The sequence below is a fragment of the Bos indicus x Bos taurus genome, chromosome 29 (assembly GCF_003369695.1).
Source record: "Bos indicus x Bos taurus breed Angus x Brahman F1 hybrid chromosome 29, Bos_hybrid_MaternalHap_v2.0, whole genome shotgun sequence".
In the NCBI taxonomy this organism is placed as follows: domain Eukaryota; kingdom Metazoa; phylum Chordata; class Mammalia; order Artiodactyla; family Bovidae; genus Bos; species Bos indicus x Bos taurus.
In genome coordinates, this window is record NC_040104.1 from 4,933,432 (window position 1) to 4,959,875 (window position 26,444).

The 26,444-nt window shown below is 51.1% G+C and overlaps 1 protein-coding gene and 1 long non-coding RNA gene across 3 annotated transcripts in view; one reads left to right on the plus strand and one right to left on the minus strand.

Annotated features, from left to right (window-relative positions):
* Positions 1 to 5,320: 5,320 nt before the first annotated feature.
* The window catches only part of CPT1A (carnitine palmitoyltransferase 1A), a 59,946-nt gene continuing 38,822 nt past the window's right edge, over positions 5,321 to 26,444 (plus strand). The window contains exons 1-2 of one of the 2 annotated variants that reach the window (XM_027531373.1): positions 5,321 to 5,448; positions 23,902 to 24,055. In XM_027531373.1, coding sequence (XP_027387174.1) covers positions 23,915 to 24,055 — 141 coding nt within the window. In that variant the 5' untranslated portion in view covers positions 5,321 to 5,448; positions 23,902 to 23,914. Of the gene's footprint in view, positions 5,449 to 8,053; positions 8,710 to 23,901; positions 24,056 to 26,444 lie in introns of those variants that run through there. The other variant, XM_027531374.1, reaches the window with a different exon arrangement.
* Positions 7,118 to 7,914, minus strand: LOC113885762. The gene is made up of 2 exons (XR_003509322.1): positions 7,505 to 7,914; positions 7,118 to 7,371 (listed from the first exon to the last, which is right to left on the minus strand). It is a non-coding gene; the product is annotated as an uncharacterized LOC113885762 (long non-coding RNA).

Sequence of the window (26,444 nt, forward strand, 5' to 3'; positions counted from 1 at the left end):
CTGATCTGTAGCAGGCGGTCAGAAGCACAGGTGATAATCTGGGCTTGCACCTGACATGAAGGGGAAGAGGGGAGACAGTCTTGTGGGTCTGAGCCCTTAACCTGTGAAATCTGATGCTGTCAGTGGATAGAGGGTGTCAGACTGGAGTTGGTTCCTGGACACCCTACTGGTGTCCGTGAATTGCTTGTTGGTGTGGGGAAAACCTCCACGCACTGGGTGACCAGAAACTCAGAAGTGAAGTGTTGGGGAATTCCCTGGTGGTCCAGTGGTTAGTCTGCTACAGGGGGAAGGGGTTCGATCCCTGGTCAAGGTACTAAGATTCCAAGTATCATGCAGTGTGGCAAACAAATAAAGTTTTAAACAAGAAAATTCTTTCCAAAAGAAAGTGAAATGTTTCCTGTGAGCAGTAAAGAAAACAGAGAAGAAATACACAATGGGGAAGAGCGGGGGGTTTCCCTGCACAGGAAGGTAGACAAAACCACAACTTTGGGGAAAATTCTTTTTTTCAACCGATAGAAATCCTCGCATTTCTTTTTCTTTTTAAAAAAATTTTATGGAGAAGGAAATGGCAACCCACTCCAGTATTCTTGCCTGGAAAATCTCATGGACAGATGAGCCTGGTGGGCTAGTCTATGGCATCGCAGAGTCGTACACAACTTAGCAACTGAACAACAACAACACACAATCAGGCAGGCTGTGATTTGGGGAAATAGTTCTTGATGGAAATGTGACATAAAATGAAGAGTGAAGTGACCTAGCAATATGGAATACAGAGTTTTGTAAGAAATTAACGTTTGTGTATAGAATAATAACTGCAAATATTCAAACAATAAAGTCCATGGCTAAAGAAAAAAAATATTTTATTGGCCTATAGCTGATTTACAATGTTGTGTGAATTTCAGGTGTGCAGCAGAGTGAATCAGTTATGCATACACATAGGCCGTTACAGAGTACTGAGTAGAGTTCCCTGTGCTACACGGTGGGTCCTGATTTGTGATCTGTTTTAACCCTTGCATTTTTGTTGGACAAAAATTTACCAGTTACTTGTAACTTTGCAGCATCTAGGGCTTAGTCAAGACACAATTCCCTAGAGAAAGAGCCAATCCCTGGGCGGCCTGTTAGACAGTGAGCCAGTGAAAGGACATTTCAGATACCCTTCTACCTTGTTTCAAAATTGCGGATACATTTTTCTTAATCTATGTGGGTCAGGAGTTGGTACAAGGGCTTAGGAAGCTCCAAGACTGATATTCTTTACCACTCTTAATGTGTGTGCGCATTTTTCCTGGAAAAAAAGGTTTGCAGCTTGTCATCAGGTTCTCAAAGGGTTAGTGAACCAGCCTCCCCCAAGTTTAAAAACTATCCACTCAAAAGCTCTTGACCTCCCCAGCTCCTTCTCCAAAGGGGAGGAATTAGCATCTTGACGCGGAAGTCTTCCGTCAGTGCTCTCATTTGCATATGCAGGCATCTGCTAATATGCGCTGCAGAACAGTCCTTTCTGGTCTTTGAGGTCCCAGTGTCCAGGCAGGCCTGTCAAGATCTCGACCTCAAGGATCTTTTTTAAGTTTTGATTTCTAAAACTGAGGCTTAACATGCAGGAGCAAAGATTGTTAAGAGTATACATTGTTAAGCGTACAGAGCGATGCATTTTCACACACACGCCCACACTGGGGGCTTCTTTGTGTATTTCTAGTGATTACCATCACTGCCATCAATAAGTCTCACTTCTGTTATTGAAATCATGCAGTATATTTACTTTTGTGTGTTTGTTTGGCTTCCTTTTGCTCCACGTAACATCTGTAAGATCTACCCACGTTGGGTGTGTTCAGCAGTCGACTTTTCTGAGTAGTATTACGCTGTATGGCGAAACCACGATTTATTTACCCATTCTGTTGCTGCTGGATATCTGGGTTGTCTCTGGGTTTTGTCACCTGAAGCGAATCTTCTGTAAGCCTTCTTGCTCGCGTCTTTTCCAGGACGTGGGTTCTCATTTCTTTTTTGTTGCACATGCAGGAGTAGGGTTGCTGGGTCATAAGCTGAGCCCATTCAATTAAGAATATGCTGTCACTCTGAGCTGCTTTCACCGGCACGTGGTCTAGCTGCCTTCCTTCTTTACTAATGCATCTGCATTACTTCATTTTGTCTTCACCAAATGCCAGTGATGCTGGCCAAGCAAACACTGTCACTACCCTGACGTGTAACTGTCACTGTTTACTCACGGCCCACAGGGTTCAAAGTTCAAGTTCAGAAGTGCAGAACCCAGAGATTACAAAATTCTTCCATTGGGAAATGGAAACTGAGTTCCCCAAAATCTCACACACTTTTGGATCAGAACCCGCTGGGAGATGCCAGCAAGAAATGTGGCTGGCAAGAGTGAGTGGGACTCAACTGTGTTCTTGGCAAGCCAAGAAGGCTTTACAAGTTTTGTATTACAATTGTTTCTCTATTTTGGGTTGGACAGTGGCATTGCCGTTATGTTTTCATTAAAAGAGCCTTTATCTTTTAGGGATCTCCCTAGCGGTCCAGTGGTTAGGACTCTGCCCTCTCTCTCATTGCCAAGGGCACGGGTCCATCCCTGATCGCAAACTAAGATCCCACAAGCCATGCACCACCGCCAAAAAAATTTAGAAGTAAATAATCAAAGAATCTTTATCTTTTAGTGATTGGTACTCAAGAACTCGTGGACAAGATGATAAGAGTTCTGGATTTGCTTTAAAGAAATCAGAAGAACAGAGGGACAATGTTTGAGTAGTAATGAAATCATTACATGCATTTTTTTAAAAAGGGTTCCTTATAGCCACAACAGGCAGCTGCTACAGTGTGTTCCAATCAAACTGGGAAAGAATTTGGGGAAAACAGAGAAGGAGAAAGATTACTTTCTGAGGCAGACTCTAGCCTATTTTTGGCCCTGAGGAAACTCAGGGTCCAATCAGGCCAGAGCTCCCCAGGGACCTAGATGCTCTGTTCGCTACAGGGAACTGCAGTCCCCAGGGAGCTGCAGTCTGGGGAGCAGAGCTGAGAAGGGAGTAAGGCCTCTGCCCCCTGGCTGCAGCTGCTCGTGGTTTTGGGCTCCTTAAGGTCCCCAGAGAGAGTCCAGCCTCTGGGGCACAGGTGAGTGGGGAGGCCACCGCGGTCCCTGCCCCTGTCCCTCCCGGCAGCAGGTGACACCAAGGCGGCTCGCAGGGAGGGCTGCACAGTCAAGGCCGTGGAGCCCTGGAAACAGACCCGGTGCCCCCCGCCACCCCCCTCCGCCCCTCCGCCCGCCCCCCCCTCCATTCCCCGAGGGGCGTGGGAGGGGGAAAGGAATGAGGGAGAAAGTGACCTTGGGCCGGGGACCCGCAAACAGCTGGGGTTCTAAGAATTGGAGGAAAGGGCATGTGAGGTAGGGCGGCAGTCCAACTTGCGAGGCACAAGCCTAGAAGGCCCACAAGCAGGTAGATGCGTGCAAGGGGACGCTGGAGCGACCAGGGCAGGTGCGGTGCAGCCCAGCCTCGCCACGTGCACCCTGGTCCAGCCCACCTGCCCTCTTGGGCCATGAGATCTTCCAGGCTTCTCGGTCTGGGATCGCTCACCAGCCAGACAGGAGCCAGCAGGGGAATGAAATCTTCAACTTCTAACTTCAAAGAAATGCAAATTAAAATAAGGAGAGATACCCCGGCTCCACCCTCTTTAGGACTGAGGGTCAGCAGTGGTGAGCTCCCGGAGATGAGGGTGCCCTCCCAGGCACCCACGGGAGTGGAGGCTTTCCAAGAGAGCAGCTCAGCTCTGCAAGTGGCACCAAAATGTCACCAAGATATCTCATGTGCCTGTCCTTTGACCTTGTTGATTCACGTGTAGTGATCTACAGGGAGATACAGTCTTTCAAAGACGCACACTGACTGCCCATGCAGCTTCATTTATGCCTGTGAAAGTGACAAGGGGGAGCCCAAGTGTCCATGTTAGTCACTCAGTTGTGTCCAACTCTTTGCGACCCCATGGACTGTAGCCCACCAGGTTCCTCTGTCCATGGGATTCTCCCGGAAAGGATACTGGAGTGGGTTGCCATTCCTTTCTCCAAGCGATCTTCCTGACCCAGGGATCAAACCCGGGTGTCCAAAGTTGCAGGCAGATTCTTTACAGTCTGAGCCACTAGGGAAGCACTAAGTGTCCCTGGGGCGCGTTAGATAGAGTGAAAGCCTTAGTTATCTCGGTGACCCGTCCACAACCTAACCCAAGTGAAAACAAAGGTATCCTGCGACTTCATTCAAAGCAGCCTGAAGAGTGTGCGCCCACAGCGCGGAGTAGTGGCTGCGGCGATGGGGGCGGGAACTAGAGAGGACTTTCATTTTCTCTTCTAAATCCATCTGCGGTGCCGACCAAATACTGCAGACCGAAAGGCAGAGGCCAGCAAGGGTTTTTCACCGTCCAAAGAAGTGGTTGGCCTTTAGGAAAGCCCGGTCTTTGGTCATTAAACGGGTTTTTTGACGGAGCACCTGCTGTATGCGGGACCTCGAGCTGGGGCCTGGGGAGCAGTTTCGGCAAAGACAGGGAAGGTGCGGCTGACCCCGCGGGAAGCGCGGACCCCACGATGTAGCCGCCCAGTGGCAGCTGCCATCGGCCTAGATTTAGACCCTGAGACCGGCCAGTGCGAGCCCAGGACCCACACAAAGTATACGGGTCACTTCGTCTCCACCTCCAGCCAGTTCTTTCCTGGTACCTACTATGCTTTCGGCATCTGAATAGTTTCCTAAATCTTACCAAAGCCTCGCAGGGGAGGAATTTTTATCCCAGTTATATGAGGAAGAGGCTCAGAAAGCTCACTGGAATAAGCATTAAGGTTTCAGCGCCAGGAGTCACGCGGCCCAAAGATCCTCTCCGCTCTCACTCCCGGTAGAGGGTCCAATCTGAGGTGTGGGCTCTAGAATCAGACAGTCGGATCCATCCTCTTAGTGTGATCTTAGTGGGCAGGTTAGTGATCCCTTCTCCAGCCCGGGCTAGGATCAGCTATTTATAGGAGTGCCCTGAGGATTATATGGGGCAATGCCTATAAAGGTCGAGCATGAGCTAGGCACTGTGCTGAGCGCGTTTATGGGCATAGCCCTAATGAGCTGGCCCATTTTTCAGATGAGTAAACTGAGGTTCGCAGGGCGAGAAATCTCCCCTAGGCCCCAGGCTTGCCGAGGCGGAGGTGGCGTGACACCCCCCGCCAGCCTCAGTTTCCTCGCGGGCCCAGCTGCCAAGGGCGCCCCGCCCCTGAGGATGCCCCGCCCCGTCCAGGCCCCGCCCCCGGCCCGCCTGGCGCCGGGAGTCGCCGCCCGCGCGGCCGCAGCCCCGAGCGCCTCAACCAATCGGCCTCTGCCCGCGCCGGGAGCATTCAACCTCGCCCGCGGTCCTCCCACCCCCGGCTCCCGCTCGTCGCTCGCTCACTCGGCCGCCGCTGTCTCTGCCGCTGCACCTCTGTCCACAGACTCGGTAAGGCCGGGCTGAGTCCGCGCGCCGCGGGGAGGGCGGGCGGGCGCCGAGCACTGGCTGCGGCGGGCCCCGGGGCCGGGTGCGGACGGGTACGGCAGGGGTCCCGATCGAGGCGGGGCGGGGGAGAGCACTTCTTGGGCTGGGGCCGCCGGGGGACGCGGGGTTCGTGGAGAGCTCGAAACTGGAGCGAGGAGGGACACCACATACCCCGCAGCGGACCGGGTCTAGGGGGTCCGCGACCCTGGCGCAGGAGAGCAGTCCGGTGCGGCTGCAGGTTAGGGATGCTCAGCCCTTCGAACTTAGCAGGACTCCTCCGGCCGGGGGCCCTTAAGGCCACCGGCTCCCTTTCCCTTCCTATCTCACCCTCACTTTCAAGGAATGGGTAGTTTGGGTCTGGGGGTCAGTCCGAGGGTCGATCGGCCTGGGGACAGGTACTGTGCGGGAGCTGGCGGGGTGCTTGACTCTCCGGACTTGGCACGATGCCCCCGGCCGGGGGCCACCAGGACCGCCGGCTCCCTCTCCCCTCCTTATACCCTACTCCCCTCGCCGAAGTGGTTTGAGTCTGGGGATCCGCAGTAGGGCAGCGGGAGTGATGCTCAGCCCTCCGGACCTGGCAGAGGACTTGAGCAGGGCGCTGCGGATCCTTTCTCGACCTCGCCCCATCCCTCCCCCTCCTGGGGTGGATTGGGTCTGGGGTGCAGTCGCCGGATCGCGGGCCGGTCCCAAGCGGGAGCCAGAGGGACGCTAGGGACTCAGAAGGACGCCGCCGACCCCCCTCCAGGCGTCCGCCCCCGCAGTGCAGCGGTGGGGACACGCCCTTGGCGCTGGGACTCAGGCGCAGTCCGAGCGCCCTAGGTGCATTCGAAACGGGGCGCCTGGCCTGAGTCCCCGCTCGCGAGTGTCCTCCATCCCCGCGTGCGGCGCGCGGTCTAGGGCAGGTGGCCGCGGAGGCTGCCCAAGGTCGTGCCGGGGCAGGGGGTGGGAGGGTGTGGGGGCCTCACGTGACCAGGCCCAGGCGAACTTGGCCTGCGAGCCCGGACGGCGTGGTCAGGGCGGTGGAGCATCCCGGGCTCCGTCAGTCCCTAACCCCAACTCCCTAGGCGAGCCGACAGCCAGTCCCTTTCGTTTTGTTTGCAAAGACCGTGGGTCAGCGTCTTTATATTGTAAATCGGCGGCTGACTTTCATTAATGCCAAAGAGAAGGATGATCGTACTCTTCACTCCAGCAGTTAAAAATCTCGTCATCAGATTGAATACAGAGCAAACTTAATATTCCCAACTCGGAACTACTCTCGGTTCCTCTGCGCTTCATGTGATATTAAAATATCGAAGGACAGATTTTAGTAGGAAACTGATAACTTTGCAAGCTACCTGATAAAATGAAATTCAGCTTAACCTCCTGAAACGTGTATTTTGTTACACCTTTTGTTGTTGTTACACCATTTTCTCACACAGGAGTCCGGTTTCTGGTCATTCCAGATATTCAAGCATGTTTACTTCCTTCTAAGAAAGAAAGAAAGGGTAGTTGCTCAGTCGTGTCCAACTCTTTGCGATCCTATGGACTGTAGCCCACCAGGCTCCTCTGTCCATGGGATTCTCCAGGCCAGGATACTGGAGTGGGTTACCATTTCCTAAACCCCAAGCCAAATGAATAAAAAATGGTCGAGCACACTGGTCTTTTTTTTTTTTAATGCCAGCAAGCATCAGCCCCCCCAAACTTTACAAATTATTTAAGGTGATACTGTTTATCGTGGAGGCAGGGGAGTGTTTCGTTGTGATAGGAACTGGAGGCTGCATTCTTGCCGAGTTCGGGGTGGTTCTGCCTCTGCGGGCTCCAGGGCTCCTTTTCGTATGTAAATGACCGGTTTCCTTCCTAAGATGTGTGGCGAGATCTGATCTTGAATGCTGAACTCCACGTGAACAGCTGTGAGAATTGGAAAAAGGGCCACCTTGAGCCGTGCACACACTCTGTATCAGACTGGCAGAAATGGGCGTCATGCACCGGCCCAAATAACCTTTCGAGTTTGTACTGAAAACAGGAGGTGAAGAGAATGCACCTGGCGTCGCTGTCGCCCTTAGTCCCGGGCCCGTGGTCACCGAGCGGTCAAGCCTGGGTGTCTGGGGAGTTCTGGGGCGAGGGCGCGGACTTACGCAACCCTGGCCCCGCGCGCGGGTTCATGGAAGCACCGTTAATTGTTCTCGGGCTTCGCGGTGAGCCCCTTCCGGAGGCGCCTTGCGCTCTCTGGGCGCGGCGCCGCCCTTCTGACGTGGGTTGTCTTCGGGGACACCAGGCTCTCCGCTGTCCCCAAGGTTGACCACGCAGGCCTTCCCACCCAAAGGCGCTTTTTGTCGCCTGCTGCCTCCAGGGTGACAGCGCTGGCGACGCGCGCCAGATTGCTCCGGAAGGTCTCTGTGGGCCGGGCCGGTGGAACAGGATCTGCGCGCCCGGGACGCGCCAGGCCGGGGGCGGGGCTCGCCGTAACCTTTCCCCTACTTTTCTCAGCCGTCACGTGACGCCCGCGGGAGGGGAGGGGCGGGGCGCGCCGACCGCAGTTGCCGGCGGCGGCCGGGAGGACGCCTTCCAAGCGAGCAGTTAAAGTCGCAGCCTGGAGTCTGAAGGCGGTGGGAAGGTGGGAGGCGGAAACGCGCTCCCGCTCCGGGCCTCGGGCTGCTTCTGCACTTTGATCGGATGCATTTTTTCCTTTGTTGGAAAAAACTGTTTAGTCACTCTGCATGGTTGTTGTTGGCAGACCCGACCGAGTGCAGCTGCCGCTGGAAGCCTGCACTTTGAATTCCGGAAAAAATTGCTGCTTTTAAGAAGAAAATTGTTGTTCCAGCTGGTCTGTTTCAAGTGTGTTTCGGAGATTCTCTGTCTCCCAACTTCAACGAGCCCTCTGCCCGAGCCCCTCTTTTGAGCTTTTGCTACGAGGACTTTTCTGTTTAAAAAAAATAGGTAACACAAGCCCAAGATGCAAAACGAAGTGGGTACCAATGGGAATTCAGCACAGAACGGGCTGCCTCTCTCGTGCCCCTCCCGAGAAGCCACCCCTATTGTTTCTTTGACAACTGCAGAGATAGTCCTGGCTGTACAGGGCATTTAAAAGAAAATCTGCTAGTTAACACAAATAAGGAATATTTTCTGCTTGTTGATTTCTGATTATTTTGCTGCCTTTTGTGAATTTCACCTTTTGCCCCAAGCAAATATTAGGTGGACACTGCGTTCCCAGCAGGCCCTGGACTGAGGCCAACTTGACCTCCTTAGGTAAGGTGACTGTGGAATGCCCTTTACTTTTTTTTTTTTTTTTTTTGCATGAGTTGTTTTTATGTCCAACAATGTTTCGGGAAGTTAATAATTGAAAGTAGTTGCGGTACAGTAGGGCAATGGCCTCATGGAGGGTTGGGAAGCAGGGCGGCCAGGCTCAACTTCTGAGGGCTTATCAGCTGATCGTTGGACACCAAGTTCTCTAGGCAGAAAAGAAAGAAATTGCTCCTACTCTGGATGTGGTGGTTCACTCCCACGTCCCGGGAGGTCAGGATCCTCCTAGATTCTTCCCAACTGGCCCCTAAGCTGCACCTGCTGCTTCTGCTTCCTAAATGGCTCTTGAACTTGCCTTCCTCCCCATTTCCATGACCCAGAGCAGGCATTCAGGTATTTGCAAGGGAAAGTTTGAGTCCCTTTCTTCCCTGGATTGTTGTGCGGTTTTCTTTTCTTTTTTTTTTTAACATTTATTTGGCTGCACCGGGTCTTAGTTGTAGCACGTGGGAGCTTCGATTTCCATTGCGTAATGCGGGCTCTTCCGTTGCAGCCTGTGAACTCTTGGTTGTGTCATGTGGGATCTAGTTCCTTGACCAGGGATCGAACCTGGGCCCCCTGCATTTGAAGCACTCAAAGTGTTAGCCGCTGGACCACCAAGGAAGCCCCTCCCCTGGACTGCTGTACGCTAAGATAGTGAGGGGCCTTTGGGACAGTTGGGTCTCCCTTGGGAAGCCTTGCTTCACCTTGTTATTACCGGGGTCCGGGACTCCTGCCAGCTCTGTCCTTCCCCACATCAAGGGGTCAGGATCCCCCTCTCCCACCAGTATACTGGCTTCCTCTGGGGTCCCAAGGCTCTTGACCCCCAGCACACACACAGCATTCAGCAGGGTGTGTTAGGTTGTGTTCCAACATCCTGGTGGGGAGGGGAGTAAGCTCCTTAAGGACAGGCAGTGACTCTCTAAGGAGTCACTCCCTTCCACACAATTAAACAAGTAGTACAGGTTTGTACTGAAAACAAACACAAAATAACCTTGCCTTTAAAAAAACTTGTTTTATACTGTAACTTGGACTTTGTTTTTTCTGAAATACTTCATTTGTAAGATTATACCTGTATCACTGATTTTTCCCCAAGCGTCAGCTCATCTGTGCCCTTTTTAAAAGATTTCAGTTCTCTTCAGTCGCTCAGTCGTGCCCAACTCTTTGCAACCCCACGGACTGCAGCACGCCAGGCTTCCCTGTCCATCACCAACTCTTGGAGCTTACTCAAACTCATGTCCATTGAGTCGGTGATGCTCAGAATTTTGGGTTCTTTGAACTTTCGCCAGCATAGATTTTTGTGCAGAGTGAAGTATAGCAATGATGCTGTTAAATGTCAAAGACATTTAGTGGCGGTATCAAGTACAGTGGCAAGAGGCGGGATGGCACCCACATGGCGACCTGCATTCTTGGAGGACTGCTGCTGGCCTGCGGCTGCAGTTGGAAAGGTACAAAGTCTGTTCCTGCGCGGGAGGCCTGATGTTACTTATGAGCAATGTGCCTACTTTATTTGCCAGGAAACAGATCTTGTGAATGGCGATGACATTTGCTCTAGGCCACACACACTTACACACGGACACACACACATCTGAGTACATGGCAGAGCTGGAATCTGAACCTCCATCTGTGTTTTCCGAAGCTTGTGCCCCGTCCTCTAACAGGCTGCTTCCCAGACCACTGTGCAGCTCAAGGGCCTGGGTGTTGGTGCTCCCCCTCCCCTGGGCCCACTGGACATGACACCGGATCAGCTGTGTGTATTTCTGGGTTTGCATTTCCTCCTCTTTAAGCCGGTGCCTCTGACACCTGTCATCCTGTCTCACGGGGATTTTATGAGGATCCCTAAGGGGCCAGATGTGAGAGTCATTTCCCTGGTGTGAATCCCTTGTCTGTAGGCAGGTTTTATGGGTACAGCTGCCTTCTGCAGTCCCCAGATTGGAACATGTGGTTTGACCAGTTCAATTGCACTTTTGGGTGCAAAGGAGAAGCACATGGGCGCCACCCCCCCCCCCCCCAGCCCCCGCCAAGGCTTTGGAGAGAACCACTCCGTGGTGGGGAGGAGAGGCTCTGCGAACTCTCTTGGGTGGATGCCTGCCCCACCCAGCTGTCGTCACTCAGGCCCTTGTGCTGATGTTGGCCAGTCTGGAGGAGGTCCTTCCAGGTGGGCATCCAGAGAAAAACACCTCAATAGGTAGTGCAATTAATTGGGGCCTGCCAAATTCTGTATTTTCTTTTTTTCTGTTTTGTTGGCCACACCTCACGGCTTGTCGTTGTTCAGTTGCTCAGTCGCATCTGACTCTTTGTGACCATGTGGACCGCAGCACAGCAGGCTTCCCTGTCCTTCTCTGTCTCCCTGAGTTTGGTCAGATTCATGTCCATTGAGTCCGTGATGCCATCCAACCATCTCATCCTCTGTCGTCCCCTTCTCCTCCTGCTCTCAATCTTTCCCAGCATCAGGGTCTTTTCCAGTGAGTCGGCTTTTTGAATCAGGTAGCCAAAGGACTGGAGTTTCAGTTTCAGCATCAGTCCTTCCAATGAAGGACTTCTAGGATATTATTCCAGTGCCTGCTTGCATGCTAAGTCGCTTCAGTCATGCCTGAAGCGACCCTATGGACTGTAGCCCGCCAGGCTCCTCTGTCCATGGGGATTCTCCAAGCAAGAATACTGGAGTGAGTTACCGTTTTCTACCCCAGGGGATCTTCCCGACCCAGGGATCAAACCCGAGTCTCTTTTGTCTCCTGCATTCACAGGGCGCCACCTAACAGTTCTCAGACCAGAGATAACAACCTGTGCCCCCTGCAGTGGAAGCACAGAGTTAACCCTTGGGCCACCAGGGAGTCCCCAAGACATTCTGTATTTTCCTTATAAAGACATGGCCCTCGATGACCTTTCCTCAATTCTTTTTCTTGCAAAGATCTATCTGATTAATCATCAGTTGTGGATACTGCACAGTGTAAGGCTTACATTTGAATTTGCTTTATTTTTATAGCAGCTCTGTAGGCAAAATCTGTTATCAAAAGTCATAGAAACAAGGATAATGATGCAGAATTCCCCTGTAACCTGCCTTGACTCAGCATCTTTACCCTGTAAATGTGAATGGTTTATTATGATATACTTCACTGTGAGAAATGAACCATGTGGCCAGTTTAAATAAAGCAGTTATTAAATAATGCGGTTATTCAGTGCTCAGTCATGAATTCAAGATGTAGCCCTTCATGAGTGAAAATACCTGTCCCTTTCCTGTGCACAGAGCCCTCCCCAGAATTTCCAGGGGGGTTCTGTATTCTCAGTCCCACATTCTTTTTAAAATAATTTTATTTATTTATTTGTGGCTGTGCTGTGTCTTCGTTGCTGGCTGGGCTTTCTCTAGCTGTTGGTGTGCAGGCTTCTGTTTCGGTGGCATCCCTTGTTGCAGAGCACGGGCTTAATTGCTCCACGGCTTGTGGGATCTTCCCGGATCAGGGCTTGAACCCTTGTCTCCTGCACTGGCTGGTGGATTCTTTATCTCTGAGCCATCTGAGAATCCCCCCCGAGTCCCATTATTACCTCCATCAGATTAGGGGAAGAGTAATTTGTTTGTGTACACAGTTACTGAAAAAACACAAGAGCACAATTACAGTGAATCACGTGTGCAAGGGAATAAGGACAGGGTTCATGAGTGCACGGGGATTGGGTGCCGACACTCAAGTAGAGAGGAGCCCTTTCATTTTGCTAATTCTTGCCCGCATCTAAACTCTTATCATCGGCCAAATGGCTGAATACTAAATACTAGAGAGTAAGCAGGAACGGAAGAAGAGTTGTGAACCCCCTAGGCTGGAGAAGCCTTCCTGAACCTTCCTGGTGCTTTCCTTGAAGTGCTCTGGGTAGCAGTGCTGAGGTCAGCCTGGAGACCGCCTTGGCCATCAAGCACAGCAGGAACACAGTTTCCCCAAGTTGGAGCCAGTCCTGGAGGGCAGAACCAGCTTTGTGTAGCCAAGCAGAACCCTCCCAGGCACTGGTTACCAGGCAGGAGAAGAATATGTTGTTGATGCTAAAGTAATCGCTCTGCTCTCAGCTAAAGATGATGCTACACATTCTCCGCCTGCAGTAGCTTCTTTCTAGAGGGCTTCCAGGGACTTCCCTGGTGGTCCAGTGGTTAAGAATCTGCCTTCCAGGGCAGGAGACACAGGTTTCAGTCCTCACTGGGGAACTTAGAGCCCCTATGCCAAAACCAAGACCCAAGCCAGCCATAGATGTTGTTTAGTCACAAAGTTGTGTCGGACTCTTTGCGACCCCACGGACTGTAGCACATCAGACTTTTCTGTCCATGTGGTTTCCCAGCCAAGATTGTTGGAGTGGGTTGCCATTTCCTGTTTCAGGGTACCTTCCCAACCCAGGGATGGAACCCACGTCTCCTGCACTGGCAGGCGAATTCTTTACCACTGAGCCACCAGGGAAGCCAGGGATAAATAAATTTTTTTTAATTTTTTTAAAAAGGGGGTGGGATGTCCTCCAGCCTCCCCTGGTGAGGGATACTGGCTATGCACCTGGAGACCCTGCCTGGTGAATTCATCCTGCGCTCAGCTATCGCTTCCTGGGGGTGACCTCTTCTCAGAGGATTTCTAGCTCAGTTGTTTGCTGCTGGATGAGATGGGTTTTAACAGAAGGCAGGGTCTGCCTCTTTGGGCTTGTGAATTGTGCAATTAGAATCCCAGAGACGGGGGAGCCTGGTGGGCTGCCGTCTCTGGGGTCGCATAGAGTCGGACACAACTGAAGCGACTTAGCAGCAGCAGCAGCAGCAGCGGGAAAACTGGAGCATGGGAAGAATCTGAGATTTGGCACCCACCACATTTGCAGTTACTGTCCTTCTACTGCTGGTTGAAGTTACCTCATTTTGCTTACGATAGAGTGACCTAATTTTTCTGTGTCGTAACTTTAGGAATCTTAAGTGGAACTTTGTACGGAGTGCTTACCACTTAACTTGGAGTTGGACCTGGGCCTGATTCCCAGCTTTGCTGTTTGCCAACTGTGACCTTGGGCAAGTTTCTTGACCTCCAAGCCTTGGTCTTAGTAAATGAGATGGCATCAGTATATCCTAGGATTCTGGTGGGAATTAAATAGGTTAATGCAGATAAAATATGCATCACATTGTCTGGCATATGCCAAACACTTTGGTAGAAAGAATGTTTCGTATCTTCATTGTTAATAGCAAAAAATTAGTCTGTATGCCCTATTTATCTATCTACCTGAGAGCTACCTCTCTCCTTGTCAGTTGATTTCAAGACTATATTGAAAGACTTCTTTGTTGTTCAGTCGCTAAGTCCTGTCCAACTTTTTGCAACCCCATGGACTGCAGCCCACCAGTCTTCCCTGACTTTCACTATCTCCTGGGGCTTGCTCAAACTCATGTCCATTGAATCGGTGATGCCACCTAACCATCTCATCCTCTGTCACCCCGTTCTCCTCCTGCCCTCAGTCTTTTCCGGCATCTGGGCCTTTTCCAGTGAGTCAGCTCTTTGCATCAGGTGGCCAAAGGATTGGAGCTTCAGCATCTGTTAATTTCAAGACCGTATTGCAAAACTTCTGACGTGTGATTTATTGTGTATTTCCATTGCTATAAAGTTTTCTTGGAAGTCTGCTGTCTCTTGGCAAGTTTTTATTGTTTTGCTTTGAATTATAGAGGTGATTTCACACCTCAGTTTTCCCCCAGGCCTTTTTGAAGTCTTGACCTGCACTTTGCATTGGATGACCTTTCACCTCCTTTCCTGTTGCCGGTTGCAGAACCTCAGTGGTGGGGGCGGGGGCGGCGGGCAGAACAGGGAACCGCTCTGAAGAAAGCCAGATACCCTTGAGGGAAACAGAAAGTCTTATGAATGACTTCTTGATTACAAGACCAGTGTGAGGATTTGCAGACCACTGGCTTCCGAGGTGAACGGCTTTTGTTTGAAGGATTGGCTGCGGAGAAAGAGGCAAAGTGCACACATTTGAAAAACAAAGTATAGACCAATGCATTGGCTAAGAATCTTGGGGCTGGCTTTGGGCAACACTGTTAAAATGAAGGTAATTTTACCAAAATTGAATGAGACATGCAGCATTTTCCCCCAGATTGGAGAGCTGTCTGTGGACTTGTGGTTTGTTCAGAGAATTCAACAAGGATTTGTGTCCTGGGGAGCTTTACAGCTTATGATGAGAGATTAAATGAATAATTGACAAGTGAAAGTCATTTTCGCAGCAAGTACAGCTGAAATTGCTGGATGTAACTGATAGAATTTCCTGTGCTTCTAGAATGTGGATTCCAAGGCAGGCACCTGGGAGAGGGAGCTGTGAGCCAGGTGTGAAGCAGGGAAAGAGAAAAAAAAAAAAAAAAAACGGGCAGAAGGTACCCCAGTTGTGAATCAGAGTTCCCTGGCTACAGAGCAGGACCTGTGGGTGGGCCTGGCCAAAGAGGAGGGTGACGGGGGTCTGAGCTTGGGAGGGAATTTAAGACCAGAGGTGTGAATTTTTTTAAATGGCAGTAAATAGATCGTGTATGGATGTGAGAATTGGACTGTGAAGAAGGCTGAGTGCGGAAGAATTGATGCTTTTGAACTGTGGTGTTGGAGAAGACTCTTGAGAGTCCCTTGGACTGCAAGGAGATCCAACCAGTCCATTCTGAAGGAGATCAGCCCTGGGATTTCTTTGGAAGGAATGATGCTGAAGCTGAAACTCCAGTACTTTGGCCACCTCATGCAAAGAGTTGACATTGGAAAAGACTGATGCTGGGAGGGGTTGGGGGCAGGAGGAGAAAGGGACGACAGAGGATGAGATGGCTGGATGGCATCACTGACTCGATGGACATGAGTCTGGGTGAACTCTGGGAGTTGGTGATGGACAGGGAGGCCTGGCGTGCTGCGATTCATGAGGTCGCAAAGAGTCGGACACGACTGAGCGACTGAACTGAACTGAAATAGGTCATTATGCTCAACTGGGGCATCTTATTCTGGATCTTGGTGTTCTCCTGGAGCAGATTAGCATAAGGTGCTTAAGTGCCCTGGAACAGACCTTCGTGCCAGTCTCTCTCCTCTAGTGGCCCTCCTGGTTTCTAAGGTGGCACCGTCCCAGGGTTCCCACGTTCAGCCAAGATGGGCGGGGCTGGCAGCAGCACCCAGGTGTGTCCTAAGTGGGGACGATCACCGTCAGGTGGGGCTCCAGGTGGGCACCCTCCGCGTGATGCACCTGGAAGCGATTTCTGTCCTGCCAGGGAGAATAAGCAGGTATGTAGCCCCACTGCAGGGGCTTCCCAGGAGGCACTAGTGGTAAAGAATCCGTGTGCAATGCAGGAGACCTGGGTTCTATCTCTGGGTCACGAAGATCCCCCGGAGGAGGGCATGGCAACCCACTCCAGTATTCTTGCCTGGAGAATCACATGGACAGAGGAGCCTGGCAGGCTACAGCCCATAGGGTAGCAAAAGCGTCAGACACAACTGAAGTGACTTAGCACACATTCATGGATAGCCCACTGCAGACGCACACACAGAGAGGGCTTTGTTTTCAGTGTGTCAGATCAATCACTGGATGGCTTCCTGCGGCTGAGGGCTTGCTGCCATCAGCAGCCACTTCCGGTTTGGCAAGAGGTGACCTCGAATCAAGAATAGTCCCCAAGGGGCTTCTCCCATCACCCAGCCAGACCTTGGGAGGAGCAGCCAGCCTGTGCTCCTCAGAGGTGCTCCCGCTGTCCCCTCCAGCTCAGGGTTCTTGTCAGAGGGCCTCCAGTCTCCCCAGGGATGGTTTGCAGGAACAAGGGAATGACAGAAAGGGAGCCCGTTCATATGTCTTCTCCTTTTCTCCAACCTCCCGAGACCGCGGGGCACAGTTGCACGTTCTGCGGGTGGGTCCCAGCGGTCATGCCGAGTATACCTTGTCCCCAGGGAAGCCACCTCTCTCCACCCAGGGGTGGGGGTGGGAGTGATCCTGGTGGGGAGGGGCATCATACCACTACCCCCACATCAGCGGGTGGGGGATGGAGTGAGGACCACCCCAACCCATTCATGCCCAGGCATGACAGGCGGTGGAGGTGTTTGAAGGAGTGATGCCAGGGAGGGTGTGGAAGGATGCAAGATGGGTTTTCAGTTGACTTGTTCTGGCATCAGCGGGGCTTCAAGAGAATCGTCCACACTGATACAAGTCCAGGTCCCGGACAGGGCCCTGTGGGTGACTGACTCCTGGTGCAAGGGGGCTAGAAGAGGACCCCTAGGGAATGAACCGGTAAGACAGTCTGCATGCCCAGTGACCTTGCCCAGGAGGGAGAGGAAGCTGGAGGTTGGGCTGGCACATGGCGTAGGCTGCACACGCCATGTGTGCCTGCTCGCCTGGCCCTGGGGCCCTGGAGTGCCTTTTGATTTCATCCTGGAAGGTTGAAGGGATCCAGAGAAGAAGCTGTGCAGCTAAGTGGCCCTGATCTAGACACAGGCCCGGCCTGCCAGCTGGTCCCAGGGCCCTTCCTCTCGCAGCATGTTGGGGTTCCCAGCTGTGGTCACAGAGACAGCAGGGCCATTCTGGCCAGGTCAGGGGTGCCTCGGGGCTCCAGGGAGACAGACCAGGAAGGGAGGGCTGGGGCCAAGCAGTCTCTGATCAGCATGGCAAAGTATTAGTATCTGTTCCTTCCAGGAAGAGGGTGTGTAGGGGTGATTCCTTGCTCTAGTGTGTTGGCAGTCTCTCCTGATTCAAGATAGAAAACATCCTGCTGTATTAATATAGTAAAGTTGCTGGTTCAGTTCAGTTCAGTCGCTCAGTCTCCTCTGACTTTGCGACCCCATGGGCTGCAGCACGCCACGCTTCCCTGTCTATCACGAACTCCCGGAGCTTGCTCAAACTCATGTCCATAGAGTCAGGGATGCCGTCCAACCATCTCATCCTCTGTTGTCCCCTTCTTTTCCTGTTCACTGGGGCTCCTCATAATTCCTGAGTGTCCAGGCGTTTATCTTGGCCTGCCCCCTTGCTCTGGAGCAGGTCTCGCCTCCCCACCCCCGCCCAGCCTACCTGGAGGCAGTTTGCTCCCAAGGCAAGTGGAGTCACCAGTGTGGGGAGGGCACTCCTAGGTGGCCCTGTCCTGGTTCAGCTCCGGGCCCGTTTACCTTCACGGTGGGGCTGCTCACCTGAGCGACTCCAGGTAAACATCCTGAGGAGCAGCTCTGCGATCTGTTGGCAAGGTCCCCACCACTCTCGTGTGATGATCTTATTTGGTCGCTAAGTCGTGTCCGACTCTTGGCGACCCTGTGAACTGTAGCCCTGCCAGACTCCTCTCTGTCCATGGTATTCTCCAGGCAAGAATATTGGAGTGAGTTGCCATTTCTTTCTCCAGGGTATCCTCCTGACCCAGGGATCGAACCCACATCTCCTGCATTGGCAGACAGATTCTTCACCACTGAGCCACTAGGGAAGCCCCTCCTAACCACTGGACGAATTCCCAAGTCTTTATGGGAGATAATTCCCATCCCATCCCATCCAACCATCTAACATGTACACGTCAGTGATTTTTAGTATATTCAGCTGTGACCCCATTCAATTTGGGAACATTTCATCACCCCCAAAAGACGCCCTCCCCTCCTTTACCCTCCACTTTCCCCTGGCCTTAGGCAGCCACTGCTTTCTGTCTCTGTAGATTTGCCCGTTCTGGACATTTAACATACCAAGAATCATTAAACATGTGGTCTGGCATGCCACAGTCCATGGGGTTGCAAAGAGTCAGACACAACTGAGCGACTGAACAGCAGCAGCATGTGGTCATCTGTGTCTGGCCGCTCTCACTCAGCATCAAGTGTTCAAGGTTCATCCGCGCAGGATGTCGTGTGTCAGCGCTTCATCCCTTTGTACCGCCTGTGAATAGCATCCTGTTGTGTGGATAGAGCGCGTTTTGTTTATCCATCGTCAGTGGAAGGACGCCCGAGTTGCTTCCACTTTTCGGTTATTATGAATAACGCTACTGTGAACATCTGTGTACAGGTTTGGGTGTGGATATACGTTTTCAGTTTTCTTGGGCATGTGCCTGAGAGCAGAATTGCTGGGTCACACGGTGACTACGTTTGGCTATTCGAGGAGCTGCCAGACTGACGTTCCCCCCAGCCACGAACGAGGACTCTGATTTCCCCGCATCTTGATGACTGCCATCCTGGTGGGTGTGAAGTGCTCCTCTGCTGCATCTCTGCTTTGCGTTGCCCTCACGGTCGCAGGGGGCACTATTACAACTCTAGATGTCTCCAACTTTGAGGCTGTGAATGCCAGGATGCAGGATGGATTTTTCACTCATTAGATTGGCAGAGGGAACGTCTCAAGTCCTTGTCATCTGATTCAGTAATTCCGACTTGGCACCTAAGACACACAGTTAGTTTTTAGTCTGAACCAAGCAAATCTCTAGTTAAATTCAGGGCGTTTTGTTTTGTTTTTGAATAATTTTTATTGGAGTATAGCTGATTCATAATGTCTCAGGTGTACAGCAGTCAGTTACCACATATATATATCCACTTTTTTAGATTCTTTTCCATATAGGCCATTATAACAGAGTATTGAGTAGAGTCTCCTAAAAAGTATTTTTATTCATCTATTTATCTGGCTGCGCTGGGTCTTAATTGTAGTCGTGCAAACTCTTAGTTGCAGTTCTTTGAACCTGGGCGGCCGGCTTCGGGAGTGCGGAGTCAGCTACTGTACCACCAGGGAAGCCCCCATTAGGTCCTTATTAGTTATCTGTTTTCAGAGACTTCTGCTAAGGCCACCGACTTCAGAAAAGGAGGCTGCAAATACACTCAGTCTGCCCCTGTCTAGAGGGGGTTAGATCCACGAGCACACACTGGGCATGCACCTTTGGGGAGAATTGGCTACAAACACTCAACACTATATTTATTTATTTTTTTATTTTTTTTTTCGACACTATATTTAATCTACTGCCTTTAGTAATCCCTTCCTGTTCTGAGTAAAGCCCTTGAAAGATCCGATAAGTCACTGAAAGGGTAGCCAGCCACAATTGTTGCTGTGATGCATGCCATGTAGAATTCTTATCTCTTTTAAGACTTGTGTTCACCCTAAGGCTTTGATGGGGGGAGGGGCTGAGTTAACCTTCAGGCTCTGAAAGAATCTTCAAGCCCCCTTGGGTAACTTTTTGAGAAACAGATTCGAGCTGTTGGTTGGAGCGCCCTCTTGAACTGTTTAAACTGGCTTGTGGCAAGCTTTTGCTTAGAGATCTTGGTGCTTTCAAAAATGAGATTTACATCTTCAAAACTGGCCGGGCTGTGGACGTTTGCTCCATGCCAGGTAAACAGTACGCAAAGGGTCACGTTTTGTTTTTTCCAGCTGTGCCATGTGGCTTGTGGGATCTTAGTTCCCCAACCAGGGACTGAACGCTCGGCAGTGAAAGCCCAGAGTCCTAACCACTGGACTGCTGGGAAATTCCCACGTGTAAATATCCTTGAATGCTAGGCAGGTGGCACCAGGCTAAGGTTGCATGCGTGGATGCAGTTTTACTGCCTCGCTCTTTTCTTTCAAGCTTGTCCAAGCAGAGCTCTCGGCTGCCCATCCCAGCCTCTCCTTGGCCCTGATGTCCCCGCCTGGGTGCCCCCGTCCATTGCCCCCGGGCGAATGTTCCACTCCCAGTCCCCACCTCGCCCACCCTGCTCTGTGGCTCTTCTGTGCTGGGGAGGCTGGTGGAGCCCACACAGTCCAGGCTCCAGCCCCAGGGTGCCTCTGAGCCCTGTCTGCAGGGGGCCCTCCTGCCATTCCCACTGTGGGCCATGCCCTTCTGGGAAACCTGCCCCAGCTTCTTACTGGTTTCACTGCCCCGCCCAGTCCACCTGCTCTCCATATAGCAGCCAGAGTGGTCTTCTTCAGGCTTCCCAGGTGGCGCTAGTGGTGAAGACCCCTGCTTGCCAAGGCAGGTAGACGTGCACAGACCCCGGGTTTGATCCTTGGGTGGGGAAGATTCCCTGGAGGAGGGCCCAGCAACCCACTCCGGTATTCTTGCCTGGAGAATCTCTTGGACAGAGGAACCTGGCGGGCTACAGTCCATGGGATTGCAAAGAGTCAGACACGGCTGAGCAACTTGGCATACATACCCGTGTCTTCTTTGGAACAGACACAGGAACTGACACCCCCGAATCATGGCCCTTGATACTTTTCCATCACCCTAATTGTGAAACCCGGCTGCTTCTGGGCCTTCCTCTCTGAATTCAGCCCTGCCCTGACCCCAGCCAGCCTGCACCTCCGGCCCTTTCACAGGTCTGCCTTCAATCCTGAAAATCTCTCCCTCTGTCTAATCCTTCCCCTGGGCTTCCGTGTCACTTGGGAGGTCCTCTCTGTCACTCCCGCTTCTTCCTGCCCCCCTGTCTGAGCTGTGGGGTAACCCCTGTTGAACGGACAAGTGAGTGATAGCCGGGATCACTTGTTCTGATTTCCTGAAGAAAAAGCAAGGGAATTCCAGAAAAACATCTACTTCTGCTTTATGGACTACGCTAAAGCCTTTGACTATGTGGATCACAACAAACTGTGGAAAATTCTTAAAGAGATGGAAATCCCAGACCACCTTACCTGCCTCCTAAGAAACTTGTATGTAGGCTAAGAAACATCGGTTAGAATGAGACACAGAACAAAAAACTGGTTCACAACTGGGAAAGGAGTATGACAAGGCTGTATATTGTCACCCTGCTTATTTAACTTCTGTGCAGAATAACTCATTCTAAATGCCAGGCTGGATGAAGCACAAGCTACAATCAAGATTTCGAGAGTAATATCAATAACCTCAGATATGCAGATGACACAACCCTAATAGCAGAAAGTGAAAAGAAACTAAAGAGCCTCTTGATAAAAGTGAAAGAGAAGAGTGAAAAAGCTGGCTTAAAACTCAACATTCAAAAAACTAAGATCATGGCATTCAATCCCATCACTTCATGGCAAATAGATGGGAAGAAAATGGAAACAGTGACAGATTTCATTTTCTTGGGCTCTAAAATCACTGCGGACAGTGACTGCAGCCGTGAAATTAAAAGATGCTTGCTCCTTGGAAGAAAAACTATGACAAATGTAGACAGTGTATTAAAAAGCAGAGACATCACTTTGCCAACAAATGTCTGTATAGTCAAAGCTGTGGTTTTTCCAGTCATGTACCAATGTGAGGGTTGGACCACAAAGAAGGCTGAGCACCAAAGAGTTGGTGGTTTTGAACTGTGGTGTTGGAGAAGACTCTTGAGAGTCCTTTGGACTACAAAGAGATCAAACCAGTCCATCCTAAAGGAAATCAGTCCTGAATATTCATGGAAGGACTGTTGCTGAAGTTGAAACTCCAATACTTTGGCCACCTGATGCAAAGAGCCAACTCAATTGGAAAAGACCCTGATGCTGGGAAAGATTGAAGGCAGAATGAGAAGGGAGGGGCAGAGGATGAGATGGTAGATAGCATCACTGACTCAATGGACATGAATTTGAGCAAACTCCAGGGAGCTACTGAAGGAGAGGGAAGCCTGGGATGCTGCAGTCCATGGGGTCACAAAGAGTCGGACACAAGTTAGCAACTGAACAACAACAGTTGTTGTTTGAAACCGCATTACCCTTGATTTTGATGGGTTTGATGTCTGCGCCCAAGAGGCTTGCATGGTGAGAAAAGGGAAAATAGCATGCGCTAGGGATATACACGGAGAAGGCAATGGCACCCCGCTCCAGTACTCCTGCCTGGAAAATCCCATGGACGGAGGAGCCTGGTGGGCTGCAGTCCATGGGTTCGCTATGAGTCAGATACAACTGAGCGACTTCACTTTTACTTTCCACTTTCATGCATTGGAGAAGGAAATGGCAACCCACTCGAGTGTTCTTGCCTGGAGAATCCCAGGGACGGGGGAGCCTGGTGGGCTGCCATCTATGGGGTCGCACAGAGTCGGACCCGACTGAAGTGACTTAGCAGCAGCAGCAGCAGCAGGGATACACACACTCACAGTTTTGGGGTTTTATTCTGGTTTACTACGAACGTTGGCATCACTGACTTAATGAACATGAGTTTGAGGAAGCTCTGGGAGTTGGTGATGGACAAGGAAGCCTGGTGTGCTGCAGTTGATGGGGTCACAAAGAATTGGACACAGCTGAGTGACTGCATGGAACTGATGAACTTTTAGCTCCTTTGTGTGCAGGTGTGCTTGTTGGCACAGGGTTTAGGAGGAGGTGGTGCCATCAGGCACTTTGAGCAGACCGGCGGAGGGCTGATGTCGGGGAAGCTAAGAGGGAAGAGGTGAGTCAGGAGTTGGTCAAGGAAGAAGGTGAAAGGAGACAAATATTTACAGCAAGAAAATGAAATGTGCTCGCCTAGCAGAGGCTGGAAACCAGCCGTGAGGGCCAAACCTTCAGGGGATGAGTGTGGCAGCTGTCTGATTTCCCAAGTCACCGGGAGGGAGGCCCGCCCCCCTGCCCCAGGGTTCTGGGTTTTCCTGGAGTCTTCTGGAACCTGAAGTGGTTTGTGGAGTGGCTACCGTGTAGCCAAGGTGTGTGGTGTTGAGCCCAGTTCCCACCTGAGATAAGGATCAGGGCTGTTATGGGTGTGTTTGAGTACTTTATGTGCCAGCCTCCAGGCTGCCTAGTGGGTAGGGATGGGATTTGCCCTGGCACAGCAAGTTGCTAAACCGCCCTGGGATTCGAGATTCCAGTTGGGTGAGGCTCCGGCTGCCTGTTGCCTGGAGGCAGGGTTGGTGGGATGGCCAGGGGCCTGGGGGTGAGGATTTCCAGCTCCTGGACTCTGCTGACCACCCAGCGCCTCCAGGCAGAGGCAGAAATGGGTTGTCTGTATCCCACTGGAGCAGGGAGGGAGAGATGATGGGCAATCACAACCAGGTGTGTTCATGAGTAACATTCAATTTATCAAATGGGAGGAAATGGTCAAATTCAGAATGGATCACACGTCTATATAGGGGCTTCCCCAATGGCTCATCGTTAAAGAACCCACCTGCCAATGCAAGAGGTACCAGTTCGATCCCTCAGTCGGGAAGATGCCCTATAGAAGGAAATGGCAACCCACTCCAGTATTCTTGCCTGGGAAATCCTGTGGACAGAGGAGGCAGGCAGGCCACAGTCCTTGGGGTCGCAGAGTCAGACATGACTTAGAGACTAAAGAGCAACAGCAGCAAGGGGTTTTCTGACATCTGGTCAACACTCACCATGCTCTGTTCGCCCTTGTCGTTCCAGGAGCTCGCTGACCATGGCGGAGGCCCACCAAGCCGTGGCCTTCCAGTTCACAGTCACTCCAGATGGGATCGACCTCCGGATGAGCCATGAGGCCCTCAGGCAGATCTATCTGTCTGGTCTTCATTCCTGGAAGAAGAAGTTCATCAGATTCAAGGTTTCCAGATACTTGCTTCAATCTGTACCGTATTCGCTTTCCTATTTGAAAACTCCAGGCTCTACTGAAGGTTCAGTGTGCCCGTGATAATTGGCACCTTATGTATGTTTCCTGGTCCTTAAGGCCTGTGAGACAATTTTATATGTATTGGCTCACTGAAATCCTGGAGAAATTCTGTAAGGCAGGCGGGGGGAATTGGGACCCTTTGGGCAGATGAGGAAATCGGCGTTCACAGAGGGTAAGCAACCTTTGGGGTAGAAGGAGAATAAATGTCTCTAGCTCTGAGTCTGGACCTCTCTACGCTTCACGGAAAAGGATTGTTCTTCATCCGTGTGAAACCACAGAGAGTTTATTTAACAAATATCTCACTGATGAAATAGTCCACCACGGAAAGAGATGCATGTAAATGCAGACGCGGGCTTCCGAGGTGGCTCAGTGGGAGAGAGTCTGCCTGCCCGTGCGGGAGACGCGGGTTCGTTTCCTGTGTCTGGAAGATCCCCTGGAGAAGGGAATTGGCTACCCACTCCAGTATTCCTGTCTGGAAAATCCCATAGATAGAGGAGCCTGGCAGGCTCCCGTCCATGGGGTCGCAAAGAGTTGGACATGACACAACTGAGCGGCTGAGCAAATGCAAAGTTCTCAGTTCTGTTTACCAGCAAGAGTGGACATTTATTCACTGTGTTTAACCACGTGTCTTGTTTTTTTAAATTTTACTGGAGTATAGTTGATTTATAGTGTGGTGTTCATTTCAGATGTATAGCAAAGTGAATCAGTTACACACATACAAATATCCACTCCTTTCAAGATTGTTTTCCCAAATAGGCCAGCAGAGTGACATTTTTTAAAAGTCTTTATTGAAATAATTTGTTACAACATTGCTTCTGTTTTATGTCTTTGGGTTTTTGGCTGGCGGCATCTGGGGGATCTTAATTCCCTGACCAGGAATGAAACCCCGCACCTACTGCATTGGAAGGCTAAGTCTTAACCATTGGATGGCTGGGGAAGTCCGATGTGTCTTGTTTTTAATTAATTTTATTTAAAAAATCACAGCAGTCGTGAACATGCATGTGCTCTTTGCTTGAAACTTCCTCAATTTTGCTGTTCGGGGAGATAGTGCTGGGAAAAGTCCCCAGAGTTCTCTTTTCTCACTGCCAGTAATAATAGATCCCTCCTTCTCCTAAAAAATGAAAGTCACAGAAGGACAAATGCATGTTTAAAAAAATTCAAGCAAGTTGAAAGCGTATCAAAAGTGTCCGCTCCCCATTCCCCAACAAAACTGGGTTTGTTGTCCAGTTTTCCTTTCAGAGGGCAGCTCAGAGGAGGGTTGTTGAGAAAGGCCGGGGAGCTGGAGTGGGTGCAAGCAATGACCAGGGAGACCTGGCCTGGCTGGACAGGTGTCCCTTGGCTCTACTGGAGGGTCCTGGGGCCCAGGTTCAGTTCAGTTCAGTTCAGTCGCCTGGTTGTGTCCGACTCTTTGCAACCCCATGGACTGCAGCACGCCAGGGCTCCCTGTCCATCGCCAACTCTGGGAGCTTGCTCAAACTCATGTCCATTGAGTCGGTGATGCCATCCAACCATCTCATCATCTGTCGTCCCCTTCTCTTCCTGCCTTCAGTCTTTCCCAGCATCAGGGTCTTTTCAAATGAGTCAGTTCTTTGCATCAGTTCTTTTGCCTGAGGCCCCAGCTGCTGTGACCCACTCAAAGTGGAGGAGGGCGCCACCTGCAGAGAGAAGTGCCCTCTGCGCTCCTGACCTTGTTGGGAGCCTCCTTGAACCTCCCTAACCGTGTGGTTTCCTAGGGCACCTAGGGGCAGGGGTGGGGGTGGGGCCAAGGCTAGCAGAGCTGCTGCAGGGTAGGGAGTGTGGTGAGTGGAGGCCGTTTATCTAGAACCTTCTTTCCCCCATTATCATTTAATGTGTCTGTTTATTTACAAGAACATTTCAGAGAACTTCGGAGAATACCAGAAGGCTCCCCCTCCCTGCCCCCGCCCCTCACCCGCAGCCAGCTTTGTTTAAAATCTTCCATACCTCTCGATAATGAGAATAACATGGTAGTCTCTCCTAAGAGAATTCAGTAAAGCTTTGAAATTTTTTTTTAATCCTTTGTCTTGGTCAAATCAATCTCTTATTAACATGATTTCAGTATGAATTTTTTTTTAAATTGTAAGTCTTGAAACATACACAAAAGTAAAGAAAATAATAAAGGCACACAGCTATAATAAAGTCACATTGCTCATTTTCACAACTATCAACATTTTGCTGATTTGGAGGTCTTATTTCTTCCTAACCCTTCTTCCCTGCTACATTTTTTTTTTAAGGGGCTGCTGTGGGGCTTTGGCTGAAGCATCTTACGGGAGATTCTGGCCATGGAGTGAGGTCTCCTATAGAT